This window comes from Lycium barbarum, chromosome 7 (assembly GCF_019175385.1).
Source record: "Lycium barbarum isolate Lr01 chromosome 7, ASM1917538v2, whole genome shotgun sequence".
Classification (NCBI taxonomy): Eukaryota; Viridiplantae; Streptophyta; class Magnoliopsida; order Solanales; family Solanaceae; genus Lycium; species Lycium barbarum.
Genome location: NC_083343.1, coordinates 9,355,461 through 9,369,408, shown reverse-complemented (window position 1 = coordinate 9,369,408; position 13,948 = coordinate 9,355,461). Strand labels below are relative to the sequence as shown.

At 36.5% G+C, this 13,948-nt stretch overlaps 1 protein-coding gene across 7 annotated transcripts; it reads left to right on the top strand.

Moving 5' to 3' along the window:
- Nucleotides 1-209: 209 nt before the first annotated feature.
- LOC132603084 (uncharacterized) lies at nt 210-13,657 on the top strand. 7 transcript variants are annotated; one of them, XR_009567984.1, is made up of 5 exons: nt 210-2,856; nt 3,234-3,288; nt 10,154-11,393; nt 12,039-12,699; nt 12,791-13,657. XR_009567984.1 is itself a non-coding variant. In XM_060315967.1 (3 exons), exon 3 carries the CDS (start codon nt 12,907-12,909, stop codon nt 13,309-13,311), a length of 405 nt encoding a protein of 134 aa, XP_060171950.1. In that variant the 5' UTR covers nt 11,734-12,125; nt 12,650-12,699; nt 12,791-12,906; the 3' UTR covers nt 13,312-13,657. The 7 variants fall into 6 exon arrangements, 2 of the variants coding, with proteins under 2 accessions (XP_060171950.1, XP_060171952.1); XR_009567985.1 differs by having other exon boundaries at nt 210-3,288; nt 12,039-12,125; nt 12,650-12,699; XR_009567982.1 differs by having other exon boundaries at nt 210-3,288.
- Nucleotides 13,658-13,948: the final 291 nt, after the last annotated feature.

Below are 13,948 nucleotides of genomic sequence, written 5' to 3'. Positions count from 1 at the left end.
TCTTCAACATGACTGTCCTCTACATGTGCTACAGCCCTGATGTCATGAAATCTCATAAAGAAGTTACCGGTTGTAACTGAAGAGAAGAGACATTTGACCAATAAGGAATCTGACTTTTTGATGCTTCCACCTCGTCTCTGCATGTATCAGTGTTTTCCCTCTAGATTTATGAGCATCTCTATAATCTTTTCCATAGGATTCTGCGGACAAGGTTGTCGGCGAGGAGCTGATTGGCTGCAGAGCAAGGGTTTGGTGGCCGCTTGATCAAGTGTATGTGATTTCACTGAATTAATTATTATGCATCCAAGCTTCAGCTGTTCCTGTCAAAAGTTATATCACATAGCATTCACATTCTGTAGGTTCTATGAAAGATATTCTTTTGTCGAACTGCAACATGAAAAGACATTATTATCAGGAGGATCAATTTCAAAATCAGCTTACATGCTGCTTATAAATGGATATAAAACTCATGTAGTATAACCAATCAAAAGGGGGAGAAAAAAACTGATCCCTTCCAAAAGAAGATGAGAATCCGGAATTTCATAGCTATAGTGGAGAAACAATTGATAGAAACTAAAAACAAATATTTGCGAATTGCATGGCCTATGAAAATAAAATGGCTACCCTATTATATTGGGTGATCTATCAGAAGTTATTGGGAAGCTTTACTCTATTTCATGATGTAGATAACAGGAGCATCTACTTATACTTGATGTTCTGTTCTGAGCCGGCTTATATGCTTAAGTTTAGTCGTGTGAATTGAAGCAGTTAAAGCTACTAAGGCTTTTGATATTTCAACCTGTTGAAGCTCCATATTGTTTTGCACAAAATTCTTCATATTGGGAGTGAACTCTACCATATTCAATTCAATTGGCAATTTCATTAGGATCTTCAAAGTAAGCATCTTTTCAATGTCAATTTCAGGAGCTTCTTGCTCTGGCTTCCGAAAAGAATGAGCTATGTGAGTTTGTACGCTTCTATAATCTCTTCTTTGTATGTGCTATATATCAAAGCCACAGACATTAGTGACACTATAGAAGATTCATTGAGATGTCGAACTCAAGAGCTTTTGGCTTGAATATGAAATTAGATATATATTTCAAAATCCACCTTCTGACTCAAACCTATTCATTCTAGAATTTGAATATGCTACTGCACAAGAGAAAAGTAGAATCCATGCTAGAATTTCAGTCAAAAGTCGCTGCCTAAGCCCCATGCTAATTAAACACCATTAGAGTGTCCCAATTTGATGAACTCCGCACCTATTATTGAGGTGCCAACAACAACAGAGCCCATTTTGGAAGAGCCTGCCACACCTGAGCCAGAGCAAGAAGCTCCTTAAATCGACATTGAAAAGATGCTTACGTTGAAGATCCTAATGAGATTCCCATAGTTGAATTGAATATGCGCAGCTCACTCACAATATGAAGAACTTTGTGCAAAACAATATGGAGCTTCAACAGGTTGAAATGTCAAAAGCCTTTGTAGCTTTAACTCCAGAAGCTGCTTCAATTTACATGCCTAAACCTGAGCATATAAGCTGGCCCAGAACTGAACATCAAGTGTAAGCAGATGCTCCTGATATCTGCATCATGAAATAGAGTAAAGCTTTCCAATAACTTCTGATAGATCACCCAATACAGTAGGGTAGCCATTTTTTTCCCTTGGCTATGCAATTCGCATAAATTTGTTTTCACTTTCTATCAATTCTTTCTCCATTACAGATATGAACTTCCGGATTCTCATCCTCTTTTGGCAGGGGTCAGTTTTTTTTCTTTCCCTTTTGATCGGTTATAATACATGAGTTTTACATCCATATATAAGCAGTATGTAAGCAGATATTGAAATTGATCCTCCTGATAATTATGTCTTTTCATGTTGCAGTTCGACAAAAGAATGTCTTTCATAAAACCTACAGAATGTGAATGCTAAACGATATAACTTTTGACAGGAATAGTAGAACTTGACTGCATAATAATTAATCCAAAATCATATACTGAATTAATTATTACAAGTTTTACATGTTGACTAGCTCTTTCACTGAGTGAAGTTTAGCAAGTCCAATAAAATACATAGTTATTTACATCAGTCACGTGACACCATGCAAAAAGGTTCGTCAAGCAGATAGCTTTCATAATGTGGTAGGGAGTTAAAACCTTTCTCTTCTTCTCCTGCTTTCTTTAATTTCTTTACAAAATTACTGATATGCACCCTCCCTCATTTTTTAAAAGAAAACAAAAATCATAAAACGTTATACTTCACTTTTCCAGATAATTACAGTTTCTTTCTAGCATTTTGTTGATAGGCAATTTCTTTGTAGTATATTTGGGATGCAAACAAGATATAAGACGCTTTTTAGAATCATATATTATACTAAAAGTGGGAAGCAACAAAGTTAAAAGTTAGATTACTAAAGTAACCCTATAAAGTTAGTGACTATAATACCCTTTGAAAAATAGATATACTACCTTCTTCATGAAAACAACACATTAACTTTCTCTTTGTTGTTACAGAAAATAAGAATTTTGAATAGTTACCTAAAAATTAGTGCATTAAATTCAATCAACGAAAAAATAAATACACGTACGGGCCATATTCATCTACTTAATGCCTCTACTTGGTAGAAAATCTAAAGACGACGTTTGGACTTTGGAGTGGAGTCTTTGTCCCTTCACTTTCTTCATTTTAATTCCCTTTAAATTTTTACATTAAGTTTAAGTTACAATTCACCAACTTAATTAATTGTCTTTCTCATATTTAAGATTGACTTTTACAAAAATATACATAAATCTTCAATAACAAAAGAGATGTTTTGCTGATTTCCCTGGAAAGAGAAGTCGAGACAGCAGCAGCGAGGTTAGTCTCCATTTCATTTTGCCTAAAGTCTCTTAGAGCTGTGCGAGTTCGTTATATGTTTATTCTGTCAGTAGATCAGTAAATTTAAATGTAAGAAAATTAAATGTAAAAAGATTAAATATTTATCTTATGGTTGTTTTTCTTTCATAATATCTATTGATTTCTTTGCCTATAATATCATACGGATTTTAGTGCTATTTATATATTTCTAACAAGTTATGACGATGTTTGTTTCAACAGGATTGTGTCTGTGATTGAGAGTTATTACTTTTCGCGAGTTATTTTCCTAATTTTGTTTCTAACTTATTAGTCACACTCGGTAAACATTTGATCACTTAATTTTTCATTCTTTGCTTCTTCTTCTTCTTATGTTGCAGACAATTGGCTGTTGTTGGTATTGGTGCTAGGGCTTCTTTTTGGACAAATACTAAGGTAAGCATTTGCAGAATTAATTAAACATTGATAAATATTTATATTTATATTTATATTTTAGCTTCAAATTTATATTAGAATTAAATATTTTCAGAATGTGTATAGATAAATTCCAACTATTTTTATATATATTTTATAACAATTGATCTAGGATACACGTGCAACGCACGTGTCCAGATACTAGTTTATTCTAAATGTATGTGCTTAAATGAAAAAAACAACTAAAAATCCAGCACTAATGTATGTGAAAAAATAATGTTATATTTGCACTGTCTTTTATTTTCATTTTGAAGTATTAATGAAATTCTGGAATAAAACCCAGTAAAAGATGATTGTCAATGAAATTTTGTTGGATGTTCAATATTTTATTGATTGGATTCCATTTTAATTGTATAATGATGCAGATTTTTCGTAAATCTTTTTAACGCATCAACAAAACTTTTTTTTTTTTAAAGCGAATATTGGACTACTCAGGTATTTATCTTGAGTGACGTCTTTTTTATTATTAACAAAAGAATCTCAAAAAGAATAAGTACAGGTAAGGTGTCACACCCCAATCCCGATGGGGCGTGACGGGCACCCGACCCTTACTTAGAGCCGAGCGTACCCGCTAGATCTCACTGTACTCATAATCCTTAAGGCATGAACTGAGATGCATAGGGACAACTTTTAACAAAAACATTCTTTTTATCTTTCTCGAATCAAATAAAATTTGTAATCATACAAATCTGTAAAGTGATGCATAATGAATACATCGGCTTATATAGCCACATACAAGACTGGCAGGCTAAATACGTGACTCTGTCTGCAAAGTCTCTAACATAAATCATTATACCATGACATGGATACTCTGACTCGGCAACACTCTGGAAAGAAATGGAGCTCGCCAATCCCGCTGGAACATCTTCTAGCAATGTCTTCTACTCATCTGTATGCACCTGCGTGGCATGAAACGCAGCGCCCACAAGAAGGGGCGTCAGTACGAATAATGTACTGAGTATGTAAGGCATGAGTAACAATACAACATAGATATGAAAAGTAACAAGGAATAAGAGATAACCTGTACATTTGAGTGCCTCGTAGGGCGGATGTCATGCATGCTTAGCCTTTAAAAAAAAACATTTCAATACATATACATAGTAACATGCCCGGCCATTAAGGCGCGGTGTGATATATAAATAGTAACATGCCTGGCCATTAAGGCTCGGTGTTATCATCATTAGCCTGCGTCCAGGCCTCCCGCGTCCGGGGCAATATCATAACATGCCCACTGCAGTGGTGTTGTAACACCCCGCATCTTGGAACTAAGTTTAAGCTCATATCATTAGAAGTCTAGTGAAAACACTGTAGGTTTGAGCGTTTGCAAAAATGGTTGATAGGCTTATTTCGGGTAGCGATAACTCCTTGATTCATTGCGAATCTGGAAGAACCTCCTTGATGAAAGTTGTAGCCCTATTGAATAGCTTTCCAACGGTATATTATGAGGATTAAACGGACATCTGTACAAAGAGTTATGCCCATTTGAGTGAAGCCTGTTCGCTGGAAAAGTCGTCCGCGTTACGGTGACATTACGGACCGTAACTCGTGTTACGGGCCGTAACAGTGAGCCGTAACACAGACGAAATTTCCAGAACCTCACTGGAAATTTCGTTCACGATACGGTCCCAGGATACGGTCCGTCCCTTGTGTTACGGGCCGTACCTTGTGTTACGAACCGTAACAGTGTACCGTAACACAGGGAGAATTTCCAGAAACTTTCTGGAAATTTTTGACAAGGTACGACGCCACGCTACGGTCCGTCCCTTGTGTTACGGGACCGTAACATGGGCGTGTTTTGGTCCGCAGTTGAGTTTCGGGTCACCTGACTTCGGGAGGCCATAACCCCATCGTAAGTTGAGAATTTGGGAAAACTCAAAGAATGAAAGTTGTAGATAATTGAAATACCTTTCCAACCATAGGTTGTAGGTTCACAGGCGACGTCGGGATAGGGAGATATGGACGTTTTAAGACAGAACAGTCCCGACCCGTTTTCAAGTTGGGTCAACCCATTTTCCCCTTGGTATATATAGAAAATAAAACCCTAGCAGCCCACTTTTTCTCCAAAATTCAGATTTTAGAGAGAGGAAGTGAGAGAGAAGGGAATCTAGAGAGAAGAAGGAGAAAATCAACCAATTTTAAGGCCCCAAATCCCAAAGTTCGTGAAGGATAATTTGTAGTACAAGTTGTGGTCGTCATTTTAAGCTAAAGATCGGACTTGGGGGTGTTGATTTCGTGGTAACTACCCAAAAGGTAATATTTCTACTCCCTATTCACTTGTAGTTGTGAATTGATAAATTCTTAGGAGAATAATAATTGGGTTTGTTGAAGATGATTATATGAATTATGCTAGAATTGTTGGATTGTTGACTTCGGATTGTTGTATTCATATGGTTGATGAAAAATGATGTTAATTACATCTAATGGAGATTGTAGAATTAGCTAGAAGTAAAAGGATGGGGATTTGGTGAAGAAAACACCATTAATGAGGGCTATAAAGCTTCACGCCTATTAAGTGTTTGATAAAATGCTTAGATGAACAAAACATGGATATGGTTGCTAATATAGAATCCCTATGACTTGTATTGCTATAGATTGAAGTTGAAGGGATTGAAAGATATTGTGATACGCTCAAAAGCGGGAGGTTAAGGTATGTAGAACTTCCATCTACATGTGGAAACCTCTACGTTTTTCCCCATGATCCGTTTCGTAAAATCTATGAAGTTCAAATCCTAGGGCATTAAACCCAACATATTGGTAGCCCGTAATTATGTATGTATGTACACGAGTTTCGTATCTATGTTCGTTATTGTATTCCTAACCTTCCATTATGGATATTAGGAATCCCAACTTAATCCATGAATCATGAATTCTTTCTCATGTGTTCTCATTATGTTCATATGAAACTGCATGAGTTATTTTGCAAGTCATAAACATGTTTTCAAGTCAACTACAAATACATGATTATGAACTATTGTATTACTCATAACTCAAGGATATGTTTACAAGATTATTGCATGAACCCATGTTTACAAGTCATTTCATGAAATCATGATTTCAAGACAAGTACAAGTAAATTCACGAAATTCATGAGCTTTTTAGCCAACTATATTATGTTCATGTTTTTGGGAGTTGCACAAATTACCGAGAAGGCTCAGATAGCCTGAAACTACGGAGCCACCGTAGGACAAGGATCGCTCCGCCCAGATAAGACGATACCTTAATTTTACATTGAATGGATCCATCAGGTACCTTACTACCTCAGGCAAGGTATGAGGGCTCTGCTGGTCCGGCGAGGTACCAGACTCCACGTACCCACGTGGTAAATTACTACCTTATACCCTGGCAAGGTATAGGGGCTCTGCTGGTCCGGCGAGGTACCAGACTCCACGTACCCACGTGGTGATATGATATGATATGATATGTCGGTTTATGAAATGCTCTCCCTACTTATCATGTTTTACTCATGTTATGTATACGTATATGTACTCATGCTCATGCTCATGTTTATGTCCAAGTTTCCAGTTTCAGTTCTTATCATGCTATTCCATGTCCCCTGTTGTTTCTTCCGGTTGCTTTACATACCAGTACATTCAATGTGCTGACGTCCCCTTGTTATTGCCCGGGGGCCTGTATTTCACGATGCAGGTACGGAGTTACAGGACGATGCTTCTGATCATTAGGATTTACTCGTACCAGCTTATCGGTGAGCCTCATCTCATTCGGGGTTTAAACATTGTATTTCTATGTTTAGTTTTGCATGTAAAGGTATGCTGGGGGCCTTGTCCCAGTAATTATGTTTTCTAGTCAGACTCATGATAGAGGTTTCATAGACTAGACCAGTCAGTTATGTTATGTCAGACATTTGGAGTCGTATAGCCATTTTGGCTCACTCATGTTTTAAACAAGTACTTTATTAAGTATTATGAATTACTATGTTTTATAAAGGCTCATCATGCGTTCACGTTATATTCCGCTTATGTCATGCATCATGTTGATTCAGCAAGTCATGTGGTTCGCTCGGTCACATGTAGTCAGGCACCGAGTGCCGTGTTACGTCCAGGCCATGGTTCGGGGCGTGACAGGTGTGCACATCTACGTGTCTGCCCGGCCGACTATAGCGCGGCACGATGTGAGAAAATACATACATATATATATAAAGCATGCATAAGAGCCCAATCAAAAGCCACAACTGTATCGGAGTGACGTAAGGTCGGTAGCCTCCAATTATATTATGGAATACTCATCGTCGCTTTGTCTCACCTTGAAGGAACAATTATTTTAAGATGAGACTATCGATGAAGAATAGAATTAAGAGAAAACATAGAATAGGATCGTAAATCTCATAAGGCATCAATTCATATACTTTGGAAGATTTAGAAATAACGTCACCATCCATGAATAGATTGAGAAATCAATAAATAGCTCGACATTCTCATATCGTCATTGAAATCATAAACTTGAAACCTTTAAACATAAGATCGTTCTCATCATAGTCATCAAAATGATATTCTCACTTTTGACATCATCGTTGTCATTGAAAAACATAGCCTCTGCCGTTATCATAAGATCTCACATAATCACAAACTTTGATTTGGAAAATACGAATATTTTGGAAAACACTTCTGGAATATCAAGAAGGAAATTATGCCTTGGAATCTGGGACATTTAACTATTGATGACGAGGAAAATACGGAAACATTTATGAAACCATAAACTAAAGATCATGCCTTTGAAAGAAAGGGACGAGCCTTAACATACCTGAAGGATAATTTCTTGACTTCCAACTTACTTCTTGTCTTGCAATCCACTGAAGATTATTCGTAGCCTCGTAATCTACATATACAACCATTCATACTATTATTAGAATCATCATCATACGCTCGTCTCGAAACTTTAATTAAAATCCTTTTTTATTCTGTCGAAATTCGGGCAGCATTTCCCCTGTTTATATGCCTCGCCCGAAATTCCAATTCAATAACCAACAACATCAACAACAACACCAATAGTCGTAATATCATTTCCAACACCAACATATGTCATAAAACAACCCACACACTATTTTTCAAATTTCTCAACCAACCCACTTGTGATACGACTATTTAATAATCTTTACTTTAGTAAGGAAGTTGAAATTAATACTAAGAACATCAATAACAACATCCCCAACATCCTACAAGATAAATATAGGTATTTCCATCCAAATGTCTCTTCAACCCTCAATCCATAGATCAAAAACATCAACACAACAACTAAAACTTTTATTTCTTGCAAATATTCCTTAATCAAACTTGATAAAGAAAGAGATTTAATTATTCATACCTTATTTTTATGAAGGTAGCCAAATCTTCAACATTTCACTTGCTCCCAAGCTCCTCCAACTCCAAAATGAAATCATAATCGCGTCTACGCGTTACCCGGACCTCGATTGATTTTCCGTAGCTTGAACTTTCACTCAAAATCCTCACTTTTATGTGGGATTTAAGCCCCTTTTGATGGCTGATTTTTCTGGAAGGTTTTGGAACATTTTGGACCATTTTTATGCTGAAAAATGGGGGTTTTGACCCTCTTTATAATTGGCAAAAATCGGAAGTACTGTATCTACAGTACTGTAGCGGTGCTGTAGCAGTGCTGTTTCTGCGCGACAGTTCAGTTTGTAACGTCTATAATTCTCTACTCCGAGGTCCTATCAACGAGCGGTTTGTTGCATTATAAACTAGACTCAACGAACTTCATTTTAGGATTTTGAAACACCTTAAAACTTCAAATATACATGGAGATATATCCCTCCAAATTTGACTAAAAATCCTTCCAGCATTTCTCAAATTTTCGTCGAACTTATTTTCTTCAATTTGCTCGATGTCAAAATATTCCGAAACTCTCCATACATGATATTTATCACTTATTATACTAATAATGGTCATGTTCTCGTGTTTCAAAACACTCTTTCCCGATTACGACTTACGAGATCGTAATTCGTCTTTTTATTTCGTTGTTACATATTTCCCATGGCTTGTATCTTCCAAAACATCATAGGACATCTCCGATACTTCATTGTTACGGTGATGTACATGTCATGCTCATGCTTTGAAAGTGCGGGGTGTAACATAAGGGGGCCTAGGTCTTACCTTACAAATCTTAATGAGGTCAAACACCTCTTCTACTACTAGCAAGCATGTAAGAAATAAGAACTTGAAAGAACCAAATACTCTCTGAATCACAATGTTCAACTTTGTGATGATATTACCAATAAGGATGCTAATAAAATGATAATATAAAACAAGAAAGAAAGTAAAGTGAAGCCCTTTCTTCTTTGTATTACTTGTGACAAATCCTGAAATCTGTAGTCCTGTATCAATTTGGTTCTTCTCCTTGTTTCCTTCCTCCAACCTGTTTAATAGTTCTTGAAAATACATTAATTCTTCTTAGATTTGCTGGGCCTTGTTGATGTAGTTGAACCTTATCTCCTTCTGTTTTGCAACTCTCATTGGTAGTTGCCTTGGAACAACCTCCTCAGACACTTTCCCAACCCAACTATATTTTCTTCCATGAGTCTTCTTTGTATTAATCCTTTCCTTTGCTGCCTTGGTGAAAGATCTCCATCCCTAGCCACTTTAGCAGGAGTAAACCAACTGTGGGACACTTTTAGTAATGCAAAAACAAAGTCACTAGGAGTACTATTTTTTCTTATGACCTTTAGGATAAGATACTATGTCACATTTTAAAGTTTATTAATTTTATGTTATACCTCAAAGTTGTTGCTTTCTCAAATATATGTGAGAAACATTTTTAGTGGTTGATAAGTATTACATAGTTGTTAAATGTGCAGGTGCCTGATTGCATTATTGAATCATATTGCCAGATAAGGAAAAAGAAAGAGGTGAGAGTACTTGTATGGAACCTTTCTACCTATAACCTACACATCTTTGTTCAGATCTCTTTCTTAAGATCACGTGGAAAGATTAGATTGAAACAGGCACATTATATGTTTATACTGCAAAGTTCGGAGATATTTCATTGACGTTTCCCTTTTGTTTCTTTCTGGTGGTATAACTTCTTTCTTGATTTACATTTGACCATAGCAATTTAAATCTCCAAATTTGGGCAAAGCTGAAAGTGCGCTCGTCCTTATTCTTTTACGATAGTTTGTTTTGGAAAAAATTATTCATGGCTCTGCCCGTTTTCTCTTTGGGTGGTAAATAGGTCAATTTTTTCTATAAGGAAACTGTCCTCATTCTCTCTCTTTTTATTAATTACTTCTTGTTAAGTCAAATTACTGCAATCAAAATCTTAGATCCCGGGGAGGAAAGATTATAATGACACTCATCTCTTTCTGTTTCTCGGTTGGTACGTTCTGCTTCAAGCACGTGTTTCTGCTTCATTTCAGCCTCCATGTTTTCTCTACCACAACAACCGCTGCACTTCAGATTTAATCTAGTTGAAGTTAGTTATATAAATCCTCACTATCCATTTCGTTCCATTTTGATGCTTATTAATCCAATATCCGATTGGTTTTTGCTCCAGTTTGCTGGTCACAAATATTCAGTAACCTCGGTCCTCTAAAGCCAGAGGTTCTTCACAATTTCTACTCACATACAGATCTCAAAAGGACTAAAAAGACTCTGAGCAAACATTATACTGCATACTTTCCTAAGCTAGAGGTTCTTCACAATTTCTACTCACATACAGATCTCAAAAAGACTAAAAAGACTCCGAGCATACATTATACTGCATACTTTCCTGACTAAGCCATGTTTTTTCTTATATATATATATTTTTTTATTTTTTATTTTTTATTTTTTTTTACAAAGTCCACTATACTAATACCCTTTACTCATCTGACCCCAAGAGACTCTCGTTGGCCATAATTCCTCAACTTCTCCCTCTCCAGTAGTCGTTAAAGCAGATAATGGTGTCAAAGATGGCTAAATGATGATCCAAGGAGCATTGTATGCTTGATTGGCTAAGATGCCCTTGTAAGGAAACCAAGAGATACTTCACGTTGCTGAGAGCTACAACAGGACAGATCTTTTCATTGAAATCAATTGACTTCCTTCTTTGAGCAAAAGGTAACTTCGTTCTACACACTTGTCAGAATTATATGTGATAAGTAAAGAAACTAGACAGGTTATAGGTGATATTTGTTCTGATTTATAGTAATGATGAATTCTTCCTTTGCTACGCACTTATCAGAATAACCCTAGTGAGCTATTGAAGATGATCCCAAGCATGAGCTAGTGAACAAACAACTGTTTTCATATAATGTTGAGGAGAGACAGACAAAGATGGTTTGCTCTTGAGATTCTTAAGAGTTTTGGAATAAGCAATTTTGGAAACTTCTTCTACCGCTGCACTCGACAGTTCAACTGTGGAAGGTCTTTTTGTAAGTATAAATATGATTACTTTCTAATTCATTTCCAAGTCATTGAATGGATAGGTCTTTTTATGTTCATCTTAAATTACTAGGGTTAACACAATATCTAGTTGAGCGTGTCTTTAATGCTTCAGAAAATGGTTTTTGAGGTTCTCTAAGGATAATAAATAAGAAAAGCAAACCGTGGAAGTTCAATTTGTAGGTGTCAACAAGCTTACTTTCCTGTTCAGTTAAATTTGTAGGTGTCAACAAGATTACTTTCCTGTTCAGTTCAAGCATCTAATTGACTGAAATGTGTAATTCACGTTATGAGACCTACTTTCTCTGCATTCTTGAGCAGGCTTTGAATGTTGATGATGATGTGGCGGTGCTAACTCCTGTTACTGAAAGTAAGAAGATCGTTTGCAGCAAAGCAAAGTTATGCAGGGTAAGTTGGTCTTTCAATTATAGTCCACCACACTAATCCTTGCCATCAAAATTCTGCTAAATTGTACGTTGTAATCTCCTTCTAACTACACTTTACATTTTACAATCTCTAAGTATGAAGATCCAATCACCTTATCTGAAAGAAAATAATGACTTCTGAAGGAACAAAATAGCCCCCCCTTGTAATTAAGACTTTCAATAGGACGGTTATAAGAGGAGACATACACGTTCGCGTGAATTTATTTTTCCTTGGCCTTCTTTGAAGCTCAAACTGATTCTAAATGTAAGTTCTTCTAGCAGTTAATTTATGATAATTGGCTCTTGTTATATCCTCTACGTTTGCCTTGCTAAATTAGTCCTTTTCACCCTGCACAACAACCATTTTGGTCTTTAAAAGTGTCATGAATGGCAAACTGCAGCAGAAGTTAGATGACAAATTGCAACCTAGAAAGCTTGCGTGGCAAAGCGATAGAAATTTTACAAACCTAATCTTAGTATTTATTTCATAATACCTGTCTATGCTAGAAAATTTGGCAGGGAAAAGCAACTGATGATTCGACTCCTCCTTCAACAATGTAAGTTATTTATATCGCATTTAGACCCTCTTTGCATAATAATAAATGGAATTCGAGCTGAATGAAGCTTTTTTTTCAATTTTTTATGAAGGACCGTGCAGAAAAATTTAACTCCAAAAGGAGTGCACCAAAATAAAGGGTTCAAGGTTGAAGCTTCAAAATCTGGGCTAGAGGGAAATCCAATCATGAGTTAGACAACACCTGAAGATGGTGTGCAGTGAACTGATGGATGTGCATGGCTATAAAGTACAGCCCACTGTCGGCTATAAATCACCTATTGTTAGAGCTTCCCTTCTTGATGTGGTTAGTGATGTTGTCAGGCCGCTGAAAACTAGTGATATTAATTCTTCTTCCATTAAAGCTATGAAATCTGTAGTCTCTGATGCTGCGGATGCCAAGCATGATGTAACTTGGCTGCAACAGTATCTGGCTGAGATTTTCGAAGAGGAAGATATGGAGGGAAAGTATTCCTATCTAATGGCGTTAAGAGAGACAACCATGCTTGTCTCTAAAGCAGCTAAACAGGACTTGGTAGAAAGGAACAGTGAGGTCTTAGCAGCAGAGAAACGGCTTCCAAAGGCTGAAAGGCGCTTGCAAGAGGCCAAAAGCTGAGCAACAGAGGCTAAAAGGTCTGTCAAAGTATTTGACATACTAGGTAAAAAAGTTCAGCGGGACATCAAGGAGACTACAGATCAAGTACAGTATTGGCTGAGTAGACTGAATGAGCTTTTGTAGCCCGGAGCTGTTTTATATTTGACATATATAGCTTGTTTATGTCAAGACATTTTGGTAATTGTGAACAATCATCAAGATGGTAGATGGTTGAATCTTGTTTTTTATATGATGGTAACATTTATCACTTTTCACGAATATTCACATTTTGTGCAGTACCGACTTTGTCATATTAACAAAAACTAGACTGGGGTTTTTGTATGTAATGCTATAACACCTTCAACAATTGCAGTTATGTGCTTTGTGTCTTTGTTGTACATAATCCTAAGAATGATAATATGAGAGACATTCTCGTCGTCGAGAGAGAGACGGAATTTATAGTTGGCCCCATGGTTACCTATGTGGAAATCTTGATCTCGCCAAAGGAATGCTACTCGATTGAGGAGCGACGCCAAATGATTGAAAATAACCCCCTTTTAACAAGCTGACATAGTTGACAATTAGCATAAATGGCTTTTGGATTAATGGATTCAAGTTCTCTGTTTCATGTTCCTTTGTTCTAAGCATAAGAAAGAAA